A 20,298-nucleotide genomic window follows, 5' to 3' on the forward strand; every position below is an offset into this window, starting at 1 on the left:
TGAATTTCTAGATGGGGCCTACCTCTGTCTTTAAATTTATGAATGTTCTATCTCTCTCGGGAACTACAATCTGGTTTTATTGCTCTAGTGGTTGGATTTTCTTCATCAAAGGGTGTGCAGTAAAGGTGGCCAAAGAACAAAAGGGGGAAAAATAGCATGTGATAAATGAAGGAAAAATGTGATTCTGGCCCTGTTTCACAAATCATTCTGTCATTAATATTTTCCACATGTAAAGTAGCTCCTGTTTTGTTCTGAACGCCCTGTTGCCTTAGAAACAAAATATAGATGTTCCTCAGCATGAAGCCTTGGCTGCCAGGGCCCCTCAGCCTCTCCCACGCACGGGAGTCATGCAGCGGCCTTCATGAGAATGTCCCATCAGTCTCTCACTCCATTAGAATTACAATCATGAAAGTGCCCAAGAAGCCTTATCTCTAGGACTGAACTGAAAGTGTAACTCAGGCGAGAGCACTGTGCTCCTTCTCAGGAAAACTGAGTCTAAGAACCCTGCTCCAATCTCCAAGGGCTGCAGTGGTGGTTCAGGTTGCAATCACATCTGGCCATAGAACAGGCCCGCTAATCACTAGGAAGAATGGCTCAAGATTGGCAGGCCTTTCAAATCACAGAGAACAAATGACCAAAATTAGCTTTGAACAAATAAACACCGAATGCTGGGTATGCAAGCCCCCATTAGGTAATTTTTTCCATTTCTTGAATGTTTTCCGGAGGTTATTTCTGAAGGGTATTTCCTTCTCAAGTCTCATGCAAGTCTGCTCTTTGCAAGACCGTCTTTGTGCTCCTGGAAGAAGGGACTGTTCATTGTGGCCTGACCAGGAAACAACCTGTGACACGCTGAAATATCCTAGGGCTAAAGCTAAAGAGCTAGGGCCACTGGAAACAGCCCTGATGTGTTTTTCCAAGGCAGAGGACCACATGTTAATCACCAAACAATGAAAAATACCATGATATTATATTATATATTAATTTATGTTAATAGGTGAATTGCTTCCCTTCTTCGAACCTCCTCTATTATTTTACTCTGGCATGTTCATACATTTCCTGCAGGTTTCCTGCCCCCATCCCAAGGGTTTTCTTCTTGTGCGACACTCAAGTGTAAGAAACGCAACATCCTTTTACATGTGAGACTTGGTCTTACCTTACATGCAGTTTAGTTTCTGAGATGTTAAGATAATCCACAGAAAAATGGCACTGGTCTGGTCCAGTTTAATAACTTGGATATGGCCAGGGTAAATAATCTCCAGGGAATCAAACATCCATCATCCCTTGAAAATGAACAAAGGACCTAGTTGTAATGATAAAACAGAACCCATGTTTCAAGAGGAGTAGTGAGGGCAAATTAGGTACTGAGACCAGGCCAGAGTTCTACCGCCTGCCACGATTCTTAGACACCCTACTGCTCTTATCCAACTCTGTCCACCTTCCATTTTTTTTCCATCTATATTTTGAGGTTCCCAAGCACAGTAGATATTTTTCATATTCTTATGAAAATGTTAAGTAAGAGCTAAATACACAGATCTTAAATTAAGACCGTAAGCCTAGTAAACATACCTACAAAACATCCTGTTTCCTTCAAAATGCTCTATGAAAAGAGTTCAGTTTTGAAAACACGGGCTGGCTGTCAACCTTTGAGAGAGCCACTACGAATGCATACGCAGCTAATTTTGGTAGCTGGCAGTGTGCTAATAAACCTTCCTTTTAGCTTCTGTATGTTATGCCTTTAAACACTACTAGCCTTCTTTCAGATATGAGCCATTGGCAGGAGAATTGGACAGCTATGAGCTGGTCTATCACTGTTTAAAAAAAAAAATCTAAAGCAGGAGATCCAGTGACAATGGCTCAGGAGCACCACATTCACATTTGAGAGATTAAAAAAAAATTATCATATGTACATTCACACACATTCAGATGAGCAAAAAATAAGTGTTTGTTGACTGACTGGATGAGTGACTGAAGGACTGAATGAGTGGAACGTATTCAATGGGATGAGTTGTCCACAGTAACATGTCAAACATGCAGGAGTCTAAGGAGTTAGTTGGTCAATTTTGAGGTTATTGCAAACCTTTGAGACAGCTGTTTCAATAGAGAGATTGGGGAGATGACAGTGGATTGTGGAAGGAAGCAGACAGAAGGGTGCAGTAGCCAGGAATTTTGACCATTTTTCTGAGATATTTGGATAATAAAGAGAAACAGGACAGTGTTGACACAACCCATGAAAAGCTTCTTGTGCATGAAATAATCTAATATAGTATTTATATTTTCACTTTCTTCTCAGAATGGCATGGAGACTTGGGATCTTTTTTTTTTTTTCATTTCTATATACAACTTAGAGGCTCATGTTTTTTATAATGCCAGTATTTTCACTAGAACAGAAAAATCATTAATGAAGATTTAGTAGTTGAAAAAATACATTCTTGTTTTATTCAGTATTTAAATACTGGATTTTACTCAAAGTTAGCTTAGTCACTTTAGTAGGTCAATCTACTAAACATATTTAATATTTCAATTGTGGTTTGGAAGTAGTGCCATACCACAAATATGAACAACCGTGAAGAATTTTAAACTTCCTCCTTATTTCAGTTCTCACACAACTCAAAAACCTAACAATCTCTTAATACCATGATGTTGCTTTCAACCACTAAGAAAATCCTAATTTGTAACAGGATACAATTCCTTACAACTCGATGGGAAGTAAATCAAGTGAAACATACATGAACATCAGCAATTCCTAGTACAGAATAATTAATCAGACAGGAAACCTTTTTTAAGTTCACAGCTCTCTTAACAGAATGACTATATTTTTGGCTTCATAAACAGTATTTTAAGTAGAGAGTACTGGAACACATCAGCTTTTCCAGGTGTCCAAAAACAGTAATGGACCTTGTGGTTCCGGCAGGCTAACAGCTTCGGACAAGGTGGTGACTGCTCAGGGATAGCAGTGCGACAGCAACAATCCCTTTACAATTGTACTTATAAATATCCGTTTAATAAAGAATCAGAGACAAGCTGTCAAGCTATGTGAATGTTTTACCTTCAGAGATGTCAAAGTCTAAATGCTATTTCCGTTCTGGGCCTAATTAAAGGGAAAGAATCATTAGTAATCCAGCAATTCTTCTTGTGGAAAGGGCTCTGACCTACATGCACAGCTGCCCACCAGGACTCTAAATGAGCTTATTAACTCACTTCACATGAAACAACTGACAGTGACAACTTGAAGTGGCTTCCAGAACATATGGGATGTCAGCCAATGGCTTCAAGGTAGATGATTTTCCTTCCCAAATCTCTGGCGCATGTGGTTCTTAGCAGTTGGCATATACTGTGTGTGAGTGTGTGTACAGGTGTGTGTGCAGAGACTGCTAAAGTCAAACCTTTAATGGATCAAGAAACCCAAAATATTGCCAACATTTCCCACAAAGGTGCTGAGTCTAACCCATGTGCCCAGTCAATTTTCAACAGGGAAAATTAAGCTTATTCCAAGGGTAAAGTAAAATGTAAAATATAGAGTTGATCATTTTAACCATTTGTCAGTGCACAATTCAGTTACATGAATACACTAACAATGTTGCGTTACCATTACCACTATCTATTCCCCCAAATTTTTCATCACCCCAAGATAAACGTTGTAACTTTTATACACTAACTCTCCTCATTTCCTCCTGTTACAGGTCTCCCAGATAAGTTTTTAAGAAACATAGCACACTGTCACATGAACCCATATTCTCTCATAAGTCAATGTTTTTGTTCTTAGATTTATGGAGACAGTTCATGAATGTTTCCCAGCAACTTAGTTTGTGCTGGAGGAGTCCAAACAGTGTCCACCAGACTGTGATTCTTAAAAGCTCTCTTGATGCGCTGTTGATCAATCCTTTCTTTTAGAGAAAATGACACACAATTCCTTAGATTTTATTATATATGATGAAGTATGACTTTCCAATTAGATCGAACCATGTGAGCTGCAATTTTTGTAGGTCAAACATGGTTAAATATTGTCAATTTCATGTGGTTTAACCTAATAGCATTAAAGAAATTGAGTTAATAGTAACTAAAATCTGGTACAATGCAATAACTTTTATTACATTCTTCAGCAATTCTTTATTATTATAGGGTTTTTTCTTCTTTGGAAAGAATAAGTAGGTGAAATATGTATATTCAAAAAATGTTGTAATTGGAGATTTAAAATAATGGTGGTTCTGAACTCAGTGTAGTTGGTTAATAACTGGTTTATATGTAGAATTACATTGTGTGATCGTAGTTCACATTGCCAATTATAATTTACATTACCTTTACCACTAATTCAGTAACAACACTGATCCAGGCAAACTTTATGTTCCTGAAATGGCATGTGAGTCAGCTTGTATAAAATATATTTCCTCTGGGATATATTTTATTTTAGAGAGTCTTGGTCTTCATATGATGAATCTTTAACTACGGGTAGATTGTAACTATCTGGCTTTTGTGTTTTTCATCCTATAACAAAGATATGAATTTAGTTTGCAATCAGTTGATTTTTGAAATACTTTAAGAATTAAAAAAAAAAAAAAAAGCAAAAAGAATTGAAAAGTCCCAAGAGGAAGTTTGCATGGTGATTAGAGCCCTGGCTCTAAAACCAGACTGCTGGGGTTTAAACCTGTTATATTAGCTCTGTGTCTTGGGCAAGTTACTTTTCTTCTCCATGCCTCAGTTTCCTCATCCATGTAGTGAGTTAATAACAGCACCTGCTTCTTAAAGTTTTTTTGAGGATTATGTGTGTTAATATGTAAAGCATTAATAAAGCATTTAGAATAGCACCTGTTACATAGTAAGTGCCATATGTATTGGCAATAATTATTAAGCAGTTAAGGATTTTGACAACCCTCTTTTTATTAATGTAGACTAAGTCTAGCCTGATATGTTTTCTAAAAATAAGCCTCTTATTACATAACACTTTCTCTGAAACAAGAGAAATTTGGGACTGAAAATATAGCTTGATTTAGCAAATATCTGATAAATATTAGTATCCTCCCTTTTCCTTCTTTACAAAAGAAAGAGGCCTTTCTTAACTTTTCTCCCAAGACTGTATACAGTCATCACTTCCCTGAGTGATGTATTACTCCAGCTAGGAATGTATCTAGGCCATCCTTGAACCATTTTGCACCTACAAAATGCTCATCCATCATTTTCTTCTATGTGGAAACTATGAGAATATTTGTCACAAGACATAAAATATTAAAGTTGGTGCTCCACATATCTGGGAAATAAAAAAAGAAGTTGCTGCAACATTCTTATAATGTTAAGAAGAGCCCAAGGTAAGATTAAATTGCTCAAATTTTATTATTCAATAAATGCTAAAGTTCTGTCCTCAAAAATTTCCAAGTCTTGGACAGCCATTCATTATTTAGTATCTTAGGGAAAGGAAAGATGCTGACTTGGGTTAGGGCCAGTGCCAGGAAATGGGAGTGTTGATTTTCTCTAGCTGAACTTTCTATCCAGTGTAATCTTAGGCCACTGATTAGAATTTCGTTACTCCTTTAACTGAAAGAAAAAAAAAAAGAAAAAAAAAGATGATTAATTGTATCCAGATAAGTTTGTAAGAGAAATTGTGCAATAAGCACTTGATATTACTGTGCAATTTACATACAGCTGCTATTGGTTGAAAAACCTAAGTTAACCAGGCTGAACTCCAGAGAAGACTTTCCAGACTCCCCACTTCCATAGCCCAGACCATTTCCTGTTTGTTCACCTCTAGCAACTGGCACAGCACCTACTCCCTAGTTACTCAGTAAATGGTTGAGTGAATGATATCAACTAGCTAAACACTGAGAATGCAAAGCTGAGCAAAATCACATGACGTCCTCCCCATGGTCTAGGGAGAGACGTATTAACAAAATGTAAAGTTGTAATTGTAATGAATGCTCAGAAAAAGAAGAAAATGGTGCTATTGGTGCCTCTGGAATAGGGATTTCACCTGACCAGAGAGGCCCTCCCTGAAACCATACCGCTTAAAACAAGAAATCAAGGATGAATGAGGATTGACTAAGAAAATAGGGAGGTAAGAACATCCCAGATGGATAGAATAACACGTGCAAAGATCCTGTTGGAGAGGGAACATGGCAAATACAAAGAACTGAACAAAGACCAATGCTGCTAGGGTAGCATGTGAGGAGGCAACTGATGGCAGATGGGCCTGGAAAGGGGTTCATAAGCCCTGTGCAAGGGCTCACAAGCCTTGTAAGAAGCTCTGTCTTTACCCTAGGAGCAGAAGGAAAGGCTTTGAAGAGTTTTACTCAGATTAAAATTAAAATTTAAAAATTGTTCTGGCAGCGATGGGGGGAATCAATTGGAATGTGCTAGAATGGATGCATGTAGAATGGATGCACGAAGGACTTTGTTGTAGTCTGAGCAAGAGATGACATTAGTTTGGCATAGACTGTGGAGGCAGAGCAGAGGATCAGAGAGGTGGATGGATTGAAGAACTATTTTGGAGGCATATTGATAGGTGATGGTGATGCATTGCATATGGTGGATAAGGGATTGAGACATGTCAAGAATAACTCTTAGGTTCTGGCTTGACATATGGAGGAACTGTGGTGCCCTTCCCTGAGACACAGAATGCTGGAAGATGATCAGGTCTGCAAGTGGAAGATGATGAGTTTGTCTTTGGAAATGATGAGCTCCTTTAAAAATTCTTTTCTTCCCAACTTCCTTTACGTTATTTTTGTCAGCGGCCGTTTCTTTTTCTCAGCCACTGTCTTCCCCAACTTCCCACAAGACGTCTGTGTTCTTCCACACCCCCTGCATTTGAATGTTGGTACTCTCCATGGTTCTGACCTTGAGCCTCCAGTCTCTGTAACCACCCTAAACCTGGGCTGTCCACTATGGTTACTGAGCACTTGAAATGTGGTTCATCCAAATTAAGATGTGCTGTGTTAAATACACGTAGGATTTCAAAGCAAAGCATTAAAAAAATGAGAAACAAAATCATGAATAAGATTTTCTATTGATTAGATGTTGAAATGGTAATACTTTGGGTAGATTGGGCTCAGCAAAATATATTATTGCTCTCTTAACGTGGCTGCTAAATTTAAAATTGCATATCTGACTCACTGTATGTTTTCAGCGGATCGCATTCCTCCAGACAGTGACCCCATTATCACCTCATTCCTGTCTGCTTGAGCCCACAGAACTGCTCACTGTCCCCAGAAGAGTTCAAATCATTTTATGCCTCATAGGCATCTTTCCCCTGAACTTGTGTTCCTCGTTTTCCCTACTAGATTAGATGTGATTCCTACTTCTTTGTGCAGAGCAAACATCTCCTCGACCATATGAAACTTTCTCAAATCTTGAAGATAGAATCAACTGTTTCTTCTTTGGAGTGTTACGTGCTCTGTTAGTATCTTTATTATAGCTAATTCACATGCTTGTATTTTGTTGTATGTTCATTTTTCTCTCCAGTCAGCTTGTCAGTGTCTGAAAAGTGCAGGTGCAATCTGATTTACGTCTGTGATTATGTAACTGGGTACGTGGTATCAGGTTGGTGCTCAATGAAAGTCTGGTGAATAACAATTGAATTAAAGAGCTACCCTGTGATTGGGTATGACTTAGATGTTTCACAGGCAATATCCTGAATCCTCTCAACAATGTGTGAGGTAGATAGAATGATCTTCATTGTGCATGGGAGGATCTTGCAAAAGCTCAAACCTTTAGTAACTTATAGAGCTAGGATTTAACTAGAGTGAGTGACTCCAAAGCTGTGTGCTTTTTCTGTGATTTCATACATGCTAAAAAAAATGGATAAAACGTGGAGATTATAGTCCTACATCATTAAATGAAAAAAAAAAACTGTATTTCCTGATTGTTAGCAGATTAAATGCGATACTGAATAGAAAGTGTCCGGGTAGCGGTTGGGAATAGTCAGTTTAATTAAACAAGGGCTTCCTTCAGTCTTGAAGCCCATAGCATAGAGGTCCGTCATTTCTGCAGAGGACCAAGGTGGTCTGCATAACATCGGTGACGCCCTACGCATGCTCACACACATTCACACTCGTACAGAGGTCCATGGAAACAGCCCTTCTGGAGCCATTTACCTTAACCCAGTCCTATTTGCACGTGCCTCTGATGATTAAAGAAAGTGAAGTAGACAAATAACAAGTAGTAACTGGGGGGCATTCAGTCTGCATGTGTGTGTATGTTTGCGTTTGTCGGTGAGGGTTGGAGCAGGAATAACAATAGAAAAAGGAATTAAGTCTGGAGTCTTAACAGGGCTATGTTGCTTTGGCGGATTCCCAGAAAATCATTTTGAGTAGAGTGCTGAGTCTTCTGTTTCTGTTCTGTCATACCCAGTGATGGTATTTTACAATCAGGACCACTTTTTTTTTTTTTTAAACCACTGCAAGAATCTTGATAGGAAAGGGAAGAGTGAATGAAAGAGTGAAAGAGTAAACGAATGAAAGAGTAAACATGAATTGTAGGCCAATACTAGTCTGTAGTTCCTATGTTGAGGTACTAGGCTCCTAAGAAATAAATTTAAGCAAGTGAAATGTGAAGATACGTTGCTACAGGGCTGTGTTCAGGTAAGGGAAAATGATCCTTCTGTAATTCCCCTGAAAAGGCAATATTAAGAAATCTCTCAGTTGCTAGTGGTAACTGACCAAGGCTAAAGGGAGCTTATGGGCTCAAGAAGAAGACAGTGGCTTCTCTGCTTGACCCTCCTGGTTTATACATTTCAAGGTAACAACCAAACCAATGCCTTGTACATAATCAGAGAAAACTTTCTCACCAACCCTTTGTTTTAGATCAAACACACAGGTTAAGTATTAAGTAAGGCAGAGATTACACCACTTAAAAGAACTCAAATTTTCCTCCAAATATATAATATGTACAATATATATATAACATTTAAAAGCCTTCTGACCCATTACAGAACGAAACTACGTATAAGAGGGACAGGGAATGAATATAAGGGAATTCAGGGCCTATTATTATTATTGCATGTTTACCTCTCAGATTAGTCCTTTGAATTTAGGGACCAAGTCTTAAACTTCTCTGTATTTATTTCACTATCCTCCATAGCAAGTATTTGATGTTCATTTGCTGAGTAATGGAAACAGTCACCCTTATGCAGTATAATTGACGAGATTCGAACTTGAGTGGAGAGCACAAGAAGTTGTAAGGAAAAGGTTCTTTGAAGGGAAAACTCAGACTCTTTAGGAAACTGAATATTCTCTAGCACTTACATCACACTTTGAGGTTAAGAAAACAGCTTCAAATGTAGGGAGAACTTTTATGTCTGCTATTATATAGAGAGAAATTCCATGGCTAAGAACATGTAACAAGTAATTGAAAAAGAAGTACAACCTTGCATTTTAAAGGGAAAAAATTCAAGTTGCTTTACCTGTCAGATTGACTTGTACTCAAAAGGATGAACAGAAGGTACTTTTAAATTCAATCCACACAAACGCCCAAGCTTTATAAACTCTCACACTCAACTGATTTGGAGGCAACCTCTCTGGGACTCGGGTTCCACACCTGTGAAATGTAGGAGTGTGAGTGCAAAGCTTCCGTTCAGCTCTCTAATACCTGAGTTCTCTGATGGGCCTGCCACATAACAGACAGCATTAACTGAAAATGTGTCTGGCTTCTAGTGCAGATATCCTGACCAATAGTAACTTCAGTAATAAACTATTTTTGTTGAGTAAACAAAAATGTCTGAAGGTAGGTAGTCTTGGATGGGATCAGAAGCTCAATGAGGTTGTCCAGGAACTAGGCTCTTTTAAATTTGTTCTGCATCGTCCTCTTCAACTGTTGGCATTCATCTGAGAGATTGTTGCCTCATGGCTACAAGAAAGCTATCACAGCTTCAAGTAGGAAAGAGGAGGCAGAGGCAAAAGTCTCTCTTTGCATCCAGTGAAGTCCCCACATCTCATTTGTCAGAACATAGCCAAAGGACCTACCTATACTAATCAGTAGCAAAGGGAGAAGAGATTCTAGACTTGAATTAGACCAATTGGCATTCATCCTATACCTCTGAGGGCAAAGAATAGCTGCTATTGACCTGAACAGATCAGAGTTCTACAGCAGGGAAGGAAACGGGAGAGGATAGTCATTGGGTAGGAAACAAAATCTGTTTGCTAAAAGCACTTAATGAAAGATTTATTGAATGAACAAGCGGGGGCTGCATTATGACTTTCATAGATCTTAAAAATTTTCCCTCTGCAGGCCCTTAGCTAATATATATATATATATACATATATATATATATATATTAAAATATATATAATATATATATATGTTAAAAATAGTATTTTACAACTCGTTGATATAAAGACAACTATGATCCAGACTGGAGTCATTGTTATGTATTCATTATTATTGTTTATTTTTTAGTTCTGATTTTGAAAGTTAAAATTGAAACATTTTCATCAGCCCTAAATATTGTTGCTACGATGCCCAGTGGATAATTCCGCCCTGAGTCTATGTTGTGTTTCCGTCGGGTGTGTCAACACTTGAGGGCAGTGACTGTGTACTAGGTTTCATTGTTGCCCTCAAAGCCCCAACTGTGTACCTAATTGCTGCTCAATAAGTATTACTGAGTTGATCTAACATGCCACTCTTTCTTCCTCTAGGGTGAGCCAGGTCCTCCTGGTCCTTATGGTCCTCCGGGAGTCCCCGGTATTGGACAGCAGGGTATTAAGGTAAAGATACTTGTCTCTTTGCCCACTGATGATTATTGAACTTATTGTAGGGGCTGGGGGAGCTGTGATTTGAACTCCATTCAGCCGTACCCTCCTAGTCACAAGGGGGCTGCCTGCAGAAGTTACTTATATTCTGGATGCTTGGACACTGAAGTGCCCCAGTCAGGGGCAGTTACCACAAGAATAATCAATACACTTTTTTATTTGGTTGGAATGAAAAATTTGCTTGTCTCCAAATACCCTTCCTCTTGCCAATGTACATGTGGTTCTGTTGAGTTTTCAATGACTTTAATGTTAACATGCAAAATGTTGTTGGGACATGAAACACGTTAACACATCAGCTATCACCTGTTCCCGTTAATTAAGCCTGCAGAGGCAGAAACCAGAAGAACCATGACACTGAAAAGTAAATGTTGACAGAAAGTTGGTAGGGAACTAGAAAGGACAGGAACACCCAACAGTCTTGGGTGCTGTGCATCCTGCAGGATGTGAGAGAGAAGTGCTTCTTTGAAATGACTTTCCTATGGCGTTGGGACAATGAGGCTTTGATACCGGACTGAAACCGAGAGCAGTACAAAACAGTGCCCTTCAAATGTCAGCAAGTGTCCCCACAGATGGCATTTAGACAACAAGAACATTGGAACTTCCGGGGAAGGGGAGTTTGTATTGGTAGAGTTATTGGAGAAGGTTCTGAAGGAGATCAAGTATGAAACAGAACTGAAAGGAGAGGGGAAATGGAGCTGAGTGGGCCTGAGAAAAGGGCAGCGTTCCAGGACGGTGGTGGAAGGGCTGGGAGCAGCATGAGCAGTGTCAGCTTGGTCATCTCAGGAACAAGAAGGAATCACACTCAGTCCATCTGGCCAATTACGACGAAAGGGTCTTTAAAAGCTGAAAGTGCCATATTGCCTTGAGACAAGACAGATGATGAACACGTTAGGGTGATTTGTTCACTTCAGTGCAAGCCATTTCTACTCCTCCAGAATTTTTCATTATTTTTAGTTTTGAATGTATAAAGTTGGCCGTCTTGCAATTTATCTTTGTTGAAACCTCCAGCATATTTTGTGGTATGTCTCTTCTTTGTTTGAAAGCTCAACCTTTCATTCGATTATTTCTTTCTTTTAGGGGGAAAGAGGCCAGGAAGGACGAATTGGGGCTCCGGGGCCAATTGGCATTGGGGAGCCAGGCCAGCCAGTAAGTAGCAAGAAATTCCAGATGGAATAAAAAGGACAAATATAGTTCGTAGGTGTTCATTTTTGTTAGAATAAATGGTTAAATTAATCCGTCTTCTATCTTTTTGGACAACAAAAGATAATAAATATACAAGGACCAGAGCCAAGTGTAATTTTTCATAATACTTGAAATAAGGACACACACACACACACACACGATATGTACAACTGGCTCTCTCTTACGATAACTTCTTACAATATTAATCAGCTTGTCTAAGAAGAAAAGAGTTCTCATGTGTCAAAGTTTCCTAGGAGATAGGAGACCTGGATTCAGGCCTAATGTCTGTACTTTGTAATTTACTTTCCTATAACCATGAGAAATTCACTCACAATGAGGGCTTTGCTCATTACCTAATCCATGAATATCCTCTAAAGCTAGTATCGATGATAGTAGATAATAATACCTGTGTTATTTGCAGTTTCTACCTTACGTAGCTTTGAAATTTCCCATTGGAGAATATAAATAAATAAAAAATCTATCAAAAGAGATATGGGGAGGAAATGAGTAAAACATGACTCTTGTAGTATAAGAAGCCTCTTAACTTTTCCAGTAATCATTCCCCTAGGAAAGAATAGTAGCTGACTCACTGGGGTACAGATAAAAATATAGGAGGTCTCCCAATTTGGTTTTGCATTTACATAGTTCCTCATATTTAAATAATAACAGAAACACGTGCATCCTCACCGTGCTCTGTCAGTGAAATGGGAGCATGTTGTTTGAGGATGAGGCTTTTCACAAATATCTGGATACACTCATTCAAAAGAAAGCACCACATGGAAAAAAGTTGCACTAGACTAATTTTCTAGAAATCAGTGATCGAGCCCCAGTTTCCACTAACTATTATAGATAGTGCCCTTAAAGGTAAACCACTGAGAGAGAAGAAAACATGCTCCCTTGCAGACACTGGAAAGGCTGGAAACCTAGAAAACGGAAGGGAGATCAGCTAGAAAGACACAGGCCCAGATAGATGACCATGTACAGGGAGTAGAGCAGAGAATTTGGGAAGTTTTTAACAGGAATAAACAAGAATCTTTTCACAATGCTCTGAATAAGTGGGAATACAACTGAGATAAATAGATAGATAGATAAACAAACAAACAAACAAACAAATAGCTTAAAAAACACAGAGAAGGATTTAATAAACTTCCCCCAGGTAGACAAATCTTAACATTTTTCTGCACTTGCTTTAGGTGTTCTTGAAAAGACATGAAACATTATGGATACAATAAAGTACACATCATCTCTTCCAGAAAACAGAAGAGGAGAAAGCACTTCCCAACTTATTTTATGAGGCTAGTTTTTCCCTGATACCAAAAACAAGACAGTGACCATACCTAAGAAGAAAACTATAGAACAATATCCCTCATGAATATAGACACAAAAATTCTTAACAAAATATTGGCAAACAGAATTTAGCAATATATAAAAAGAATTATATAGCATGACCAAACGGAATTCATTCCATGGATGCAAGTTTAATTTAATAAATGTTACTTCTACATTCTAGTAAGAAACACAGAAACTATCATCTTTAATTCTATGATTGCTACTAGTATTGTGCTGGTCTGATAGATGACTGATTCATGAAAAATAAATTGGTTCAGACTCTCAGGGTAATCTTTTTGTTTTTTGTGCAAGGTTATTCAGACAGCTACCGTGTTTCCCTGAAAATAAGACCTAAGTGGACAATCAGCTCTAATGTGTCTTTTGAAGCAAAAATTAATGTAAGACCTGGTCTTATTTTACTATAATATAAGACTGGGTCTTTAATATAGTATAATATAATATAACACAATATAATATAATATAATATAATATAATATAATATAATATAATATAATATAATACAATATAATAATACAATACAATACAATATAATATAATACCGAGTCTTACATTAATTTTTGCTCCAAAAGACACATTAGAGCTAGTTCTTATTTTCGGGAAAACAGGGTATCAGTCAAAAATACTCCCTAAAGTAGAACTGTAATTACTTTGAGGTTAAAAATAAAGTACATGGCACTGTTTGAATATTATGGACAATTTTTACTATTATTCAGTATATTTATCTCTAATGCTTGCAATGTACGTTAAAACCACTTTACTGATTACGCACACTATTTAGATTATTAAGGAAAGCAAGATAATGGATAACCATATTTTATCTTGTTAATGTCTCAAATAAAGTATTTCACTGTGTTAACTGATCACTAGATTCCTTCATTACATATTTTGTTATTAGAGGTGTTCATTAGACACCAAATGAGTATGCCATCATTGCACTTGGTTCTCATGGCCTTTGAAAGGGACACTGAGATTTTCACAGAAGCATTTCTGTCTTTGAAAAAATGATCCCCTGGTAAAATGATCCTCAATGTCTTAATAAATTAACAATACAGTTCATCTAACCCACGTAACTGCTCTTTCTCTTCTCTGGTTAATAATCATTTTCTATCCTGATGGCCCAGCCAGAAAACTTGAGAATATACTGATGGTGTGGAATATTACTCTGACAGTGGACAGTCACTAAGCCTTTCTTCTCTATTTTATTAAATGCCCCTAAGTGATTGATTGCTCATGAGCACTAACTGTTCTCAGCATCGTGGAACGCATGGCGCCTGAAAGCCTCGATTATTTTCACTTTCACCTGAGCTGATGTATTCTAGAAATGCAGAGGCAGAAGGAAGTTTCAGTGCTCATGTTGTGTGTCATGCCTCTCTCCACAATGCTTCATATACGCCACTCACTCCGAGACTACATTCTTTTAACAACTTCCATAAAAGGATATTCTTAGCAACTGCAGGACTCAAGTCGAATAATTTTGATAGGGATAGCAGATATTGAGTGCTTACTACCTAAGAGCTTTGGATCTATCTGACTTACTCCTTACATTCGTACTTGAGGGTGAGGTAGGTACTTTTGTTACCACCCTTCTGATGAGGATGCTGAGCTGTACAGAGATGACATTATTTGTTTAAGGTCACACTGCTAATACTATGTAGCAGAGCTGGGACTTGAACTTCAGTCCAAATGGCACTTTTTAAATCTGCTTTTAATTGTCATGCAAGAGTATGAACTCCACGAGACAGGAAGCAGGTCTGTCTGCTCTTCTTAGAACCTAGCACAGAGCCTTACATCTATTAGGCATTTGGTAAATATTTGTTGAATGAATTGAAGAAAAATTGAATATGCTGGAAAATGGACTTCTTTGCATTTAAGGTAAGTTGTGGTCTATTTATTTATCATATCATTGGGGAAGAAGATAATTTGTCAATATTTTATTTTGTTAGAGTGTGTGATGTTAGCTAGGCACTGTGTGCATAGTTTGCAACCTAGTTTTCATGTTCATGTTTATTTTTCCCCTAGTTAATTGCTCTAACATTAGAGTAAGCTGTCATGGATATTAATATTGATTAAGGTCTTGGATTATTAAAAGCTAGGTTTCCCATAAACATAGCAAATTAAATTGAAGTAAATGCCAGCTTTTTCTTTTAATTAAAATCTTTACTAAATTGGCTACGCATAAATACTAAAGAAAATTGCCTTTTAAAATATATAATATTAGGGAGAAGCAAAAAAAATTAAACACTGAGATACAGTTCTTATAAGGTTTCTTGTCAGCTTTTTTCCTACAAATCTATAACTGTGTCAATCACTGATTAGCATAATGCTCCATCCCAGCTCTGCTACCAGGCTTGAGTGGAAAGCATGTCTGCAATTACCCTGGATTACTGCATACAGTGCCCCACCATCACTCAGCGTGTCTGCAGTGAGCTGGCTTTGGAGCTTCTGGGCAACTTGGTAGATCCTGTTCTGTTACAGGTTTACTTACCTGGCAAGTGAGCCCTAATAGATCTTTTTAGGTCCTTTCGAGAAAAAGCTCCAGCCTGTGCTTCTAAGATTCTTCTTGTCCATTCCTTTTCCACTTTTTGGCCTTCTGGGCAAGAAGCACAAGAAGGACAACTTGTGGCCTTTCAAAATTCCGGGTGTTTACGTGAAAATGTTGCTGCTGTCTTTTACTTTTCAGTTAGTACATTGCCTGCCACTCCACTTCAAAGCCTGAGACCGTGTGGTTTTTCTTTCCTTATGTGAGAAGTTCTCACTTTTCCTAGCGCGTTTCTGAGCAATAGTTACATGGACTTCTTACTTTTAATCACTGAGAGTGAAGACCGTGTTTCTCATCGATGATTCGATCAGGATTTCTAGTTATGCTTAAACTTCCAGTGAATTCAACTAGTTCTGTTTTAAAATTACATTCCTAGTTTTCATTTTTTAAATTTATTTTCTTTATCATCTTTCAAGTAAAGATGACATACAATATTATATTTCAACTAGTTCTTGAAAGATTTCAAGTTTCAATTCAATTTTATCAGGAGAGAAATGAAAACACGTGTAAATAGAATTTAATGTTTTAAAATCACTGTCCAGTGATTTTTTCACAGGGCTCGCCTCCTAATTAAATCATTAAATCACTCTGTATCCTTCTCCAGGCCTCACAGATTTTAAGTCTTTCTTCCTAGGTGTTATTTCCTAATCCTAATTTAGAAGCATCACTTCATTTCCCTGTTTCTCTAATTTGAGGATGCCAGAATATGACATCGTATGCCAATCAAGTGGAGTGAGTATTTACTAAAATGGGAATAGTATTCTTCACAGCTCGGTGATTCTACTGATCAGTAGGCAGCTTACTAGAAGGATTCTCACAAATAAATTAAATAGGACTATATCATTGCCATGCTTACGTGAACTGAAATACAACTGTTTTCTTTTTCTCCTCCCCTCTCCAACCTTCCCTCTACCCTCCTCCCATTCTGCTTTCTCTCTCTGTTCTGCTCCTCATTTCCTCCTACCCTAACCAGGGTCTCCGTGGTCCTGAAGGAACACCAGGCGAGAGGGGCTTACCTGGAGAAGGATTTCCAGGGCCAAAGGTAATAATACATTCTGTACTAGAAAAAAGTGCTTCGTCTCGCAGGGTCATGAATTACAAATTTTAAAAAATGTGTCCTAGCCAATTATCAAAAGTCAGGTATTTTCCTATCTTCACCCTATTAAATGAAGGGATATGTAAATTTCCCCTTAACATGGAACTATAGTGAAATTTGCAATTATAAATAAGGCTTCTTGAAATACTTCTACTTTATATAATCAATGCATATGAAGTTAGAAAACTCTCTTAAATTAGTTTGTAGTCATTAAAGCCATGGTGATAGCATTTTTATGCCTAGAAGTTAAGTTACTAGTATTGAGCATAGCTATGACAAAGCGTAACTCAGATGTGTTTTGTGAAACATTGATAAGAAACAGTGTAATACACCGATTTGCAAGAGTATTGCCATTAGTATGATACAAAAGGAAATATGGATGGGAGGAAGGAACTGGAATTACCTTATTACCATAAGGAGTGACATGTTATGAAAGGCCTATAGTTTACCTGGCAATTGAGAATTTCAAGGTTTCTACTGCTTCCCACATATAATTCTTGGAGCTCCAGTTCCTCTAGACCAGGGATTGGCAAACTTCCTGTAAATGGCCAGACAGTAAATATTTTAGGCTTTGTGAACCATATAGCATCTGTTGCAACTACTTAACTCTGCTGTTGTAGCGTGAAAGCAGCCATAAACAATGAGCGTGTCTGTGTTCCAATGGAGCTGTATTTACCAAAAAACAGGCAGTGGCCTTGATTTGGCCAATGGGCTGTAGTTTGCTGATCCCTAGTCTAGGCTGTTTACCCACGATCTATGGCACATTTGCAAAGGCCACATAGGAAATGATTTTCCAGGACACTTTGGGCAGCATCAACAAAATTTCAAAGTAAGGATACATTTTGGAGTCTTTTGTCCTTCTTTTCTAAAGTTTTTCCCCCAGACACTCATACATACACATACACACTGCCCAGAGAAGTGCATGCTCTTTTCTAAGTGTCTAAGAACTTCCACTTCAGTCATTCGGTCAGGTCACTAAGGTCTGACCTTTTCAGTACGGCCTCATGCTCTAAAATTGCCCCTCATTCTCAGCCTCTTCCATCATGATCAATATTCAATGACCTATGAGAAACTTGAATCTCAACCAGAGGGAAATTAATTAGCTAAAACCAATCATTCATACTAAGTTGTGAGTGACTGCTGGGTTGAATTTTAAGAGAAGCCATTTTTAACTAACAAATTTTTTTTTTTAACTAACAAATTTTAATTTGACATAATAAATGAGAATAATATGTTGAATAAAAGGGACATTACTAATGCGTTGACTTACCAAAGTGTCACTGTCAGAAGACAGAGGCCAGCAATTTGGTACCACAGTCCAAAAAATTTTATAGTACATAATTTCCTGAATTTTGTTGGCAGGAAGCATATAGTAAGTTTCTATTTATATGTAGCCCAAACAACCTGGAACATTCAAATGCCAGAATAATTTCTCTATATAATCTGTGTTTTTGTTTGTTTGTTTGTTTTAAGATAAATAAGTAAATGAGAAAAGAATAAGTGAAACACTATGAAGCATATTGCAGGGCATGTCTTAGTGATACACTCAACTGTATGATAATAATGCATTCTTATTCATGATAAACCAAGGCACTGCTTTGTCCTCTGTCTCATCAAGGAAAGACACAGTGTAGTCAATGTTGTTTCAGGGTTGACTATATACAATTACACACTGTAGGAATGATCAGAAAAAGCCATTAGTCAGAACACTCCCCAACCAGTGGGACCAACGGGAGTTTTCTACATGTCCTACTTGGGGCTATTTTGCAATGATGTTGGGCTTAAGTGAATATGCCATGAACACAGAGAGACACAAAGATATATTTTCCTGTTTCCTAGCTATATTACAAACGTTCTTTGATTTTATTCTTGATTTGAATAAGTTCATGAAACGCAGGCTATCTCTGATTGCTTATATGTTTATTTTTCATACAAAAGCACAAAGTGGTACAACTTCATCGATATTACATTATGACCAGAGCTATTCACATGGGTCATGTGACTATATCCAAGAAGATTTTACATTAATTCTTTTAAAACTAAATTTTCAATGAATGTTTATAAATTCCAATATAAAACATTTGATAACTAGTTCAATCCTAGCAAATATTCGTTCATACACTAATATGAGAGACACATTTTCATTGCGTGATGGATCCAGTTGCAGCAATGTTGAGGAAATGGAGGACTGATTCAGTTAGTTGTACTATGTGATTGATTAGCCCCCAAACCCCCCCCCCCATTTTCAGATATTTCTGATTATATTGCGAATGGAGATCTTTTCCAACTTTAGTGATGCTGCATATGTATTCTGCATGGATAGAGTTCTTCCTATTAGGTTGCTGCAAAGGTAATTGAGGTTTAAAAGGTTAAAAATGATTGCAAAAACCACAATTACTTTTGCACCAACTTAATATTTAAGAATTTTAAGACTAATTTCTTTTTTTTTTTTTTTTTTGGCAAGTTACAAATCTTGGAGTCAGTTAGAATTACCCATTTGCATTGAACAGTGAATTTGATTGCTTTGAATGCTTTGAATGTTTTAAAATCCTGATTTTTATAGTGCACTGATATCTCTCCGATATACTTTCAGGGTGAAAAAGGGTCGGAAGGACCAATTGGCCCACAAGGATTACAAGGCCTGTCAATCAAAGGGGACAAGGTACCGCATATAGGATAAATATAGGTATTATTATGTATAGATATATATATATAGAGAGATATATATATATATAGAGAGAGATAGGTATCTATTATGCATAGATCTTTTCTACACATAATAGAAAAGATGCCAATAAAATAATTTAATTTTTTTTTCTTTTTGTATGTACATTTATGAACTGTATACAACCTGACAACCATACCCTACAGGTTAATTATAAATCAATTATATGCAAGGTATATTATTATGTAGGATGAATTATGATCTGGAAAATCCCATTATGTGTATTTACAATAATGTCTCATTTATTTGGGTTCTGACTTCCAATAATGAAGTAGCTTTGAAGCCAAACATAAGCAAAAGAGACCTCTTCTTAGTAAAGAAAATAGCTGTTAGAAATATATAGAAACGTGTATCTAGCCTTAGGCTCTCACTCAAAAATATTACCTTAAAATGGGACTAAAGTAAGAAAACTCATTTAAGAAAACTAGCACTGATGCCCTCCAGAGGGGACCAACAGGAATCACCCATAGTTGAACAAATTTAGGGTTATTGACTCATTGTAGCAAGGGAAACCACATCCCATGCAGAACCGCTCACAACTCAGCAAGAAGATGAAAGATTTTCTGTAGGATTTGGGCTTGTATTAGGTTGTTGCAAAAATAATTGAGGTTTAAAAGGTTAAAAATAATTGCAAAAACCGCAATTACTTTTGCACCAACCTAATATTAGGTGATTT

At 37.4% G+C, this 20,298-nt stretch overlaps 1 protein-coding gene across 1 annotated transcript in view; it reads left to right on the forward strand.

The window, feature by feature from the left end:
• Positions 1 to 20,298, forward strand: part of COL28A1 (collagen type XXVIII alpha 1 chain) — a 149,137-nt gene that overhangs the window by 30,027 nt on the left and 98,812 nt on the right. The window contains 4 exon segments of the mRNA XM_033088892.1: positions 10,617 to 10,685; positions 11,808 to 11,876; positions 16,775 to 16,843; positions 19,491 to 19,559. Of these exon segments, the coding sequence (XP_032944783.1) occupies positions 10,617 to 10,685; positions 11,808 to 11,876; positions 16,775 to 16,843; positions 19,491 to 19,559 (276 nt within the window).

The sequence above is a fragment of the Rhinolophus ferrumequinum genome, chromosome 20 (assembly GCF_004115265.2).
Source record: "Rhinolophus ferrumequinum isolate MPI-CBG mRhiFer1 chromosome 20, mRhiFer1_v1.p, whole genome shotgun sequence".
NCBI lineage: Eukaryota > Metazoa > Chordata > Mammalia > Chiroptera > Rhinolophidae > Rhinolophus > Rhinolophus ferrumequinum.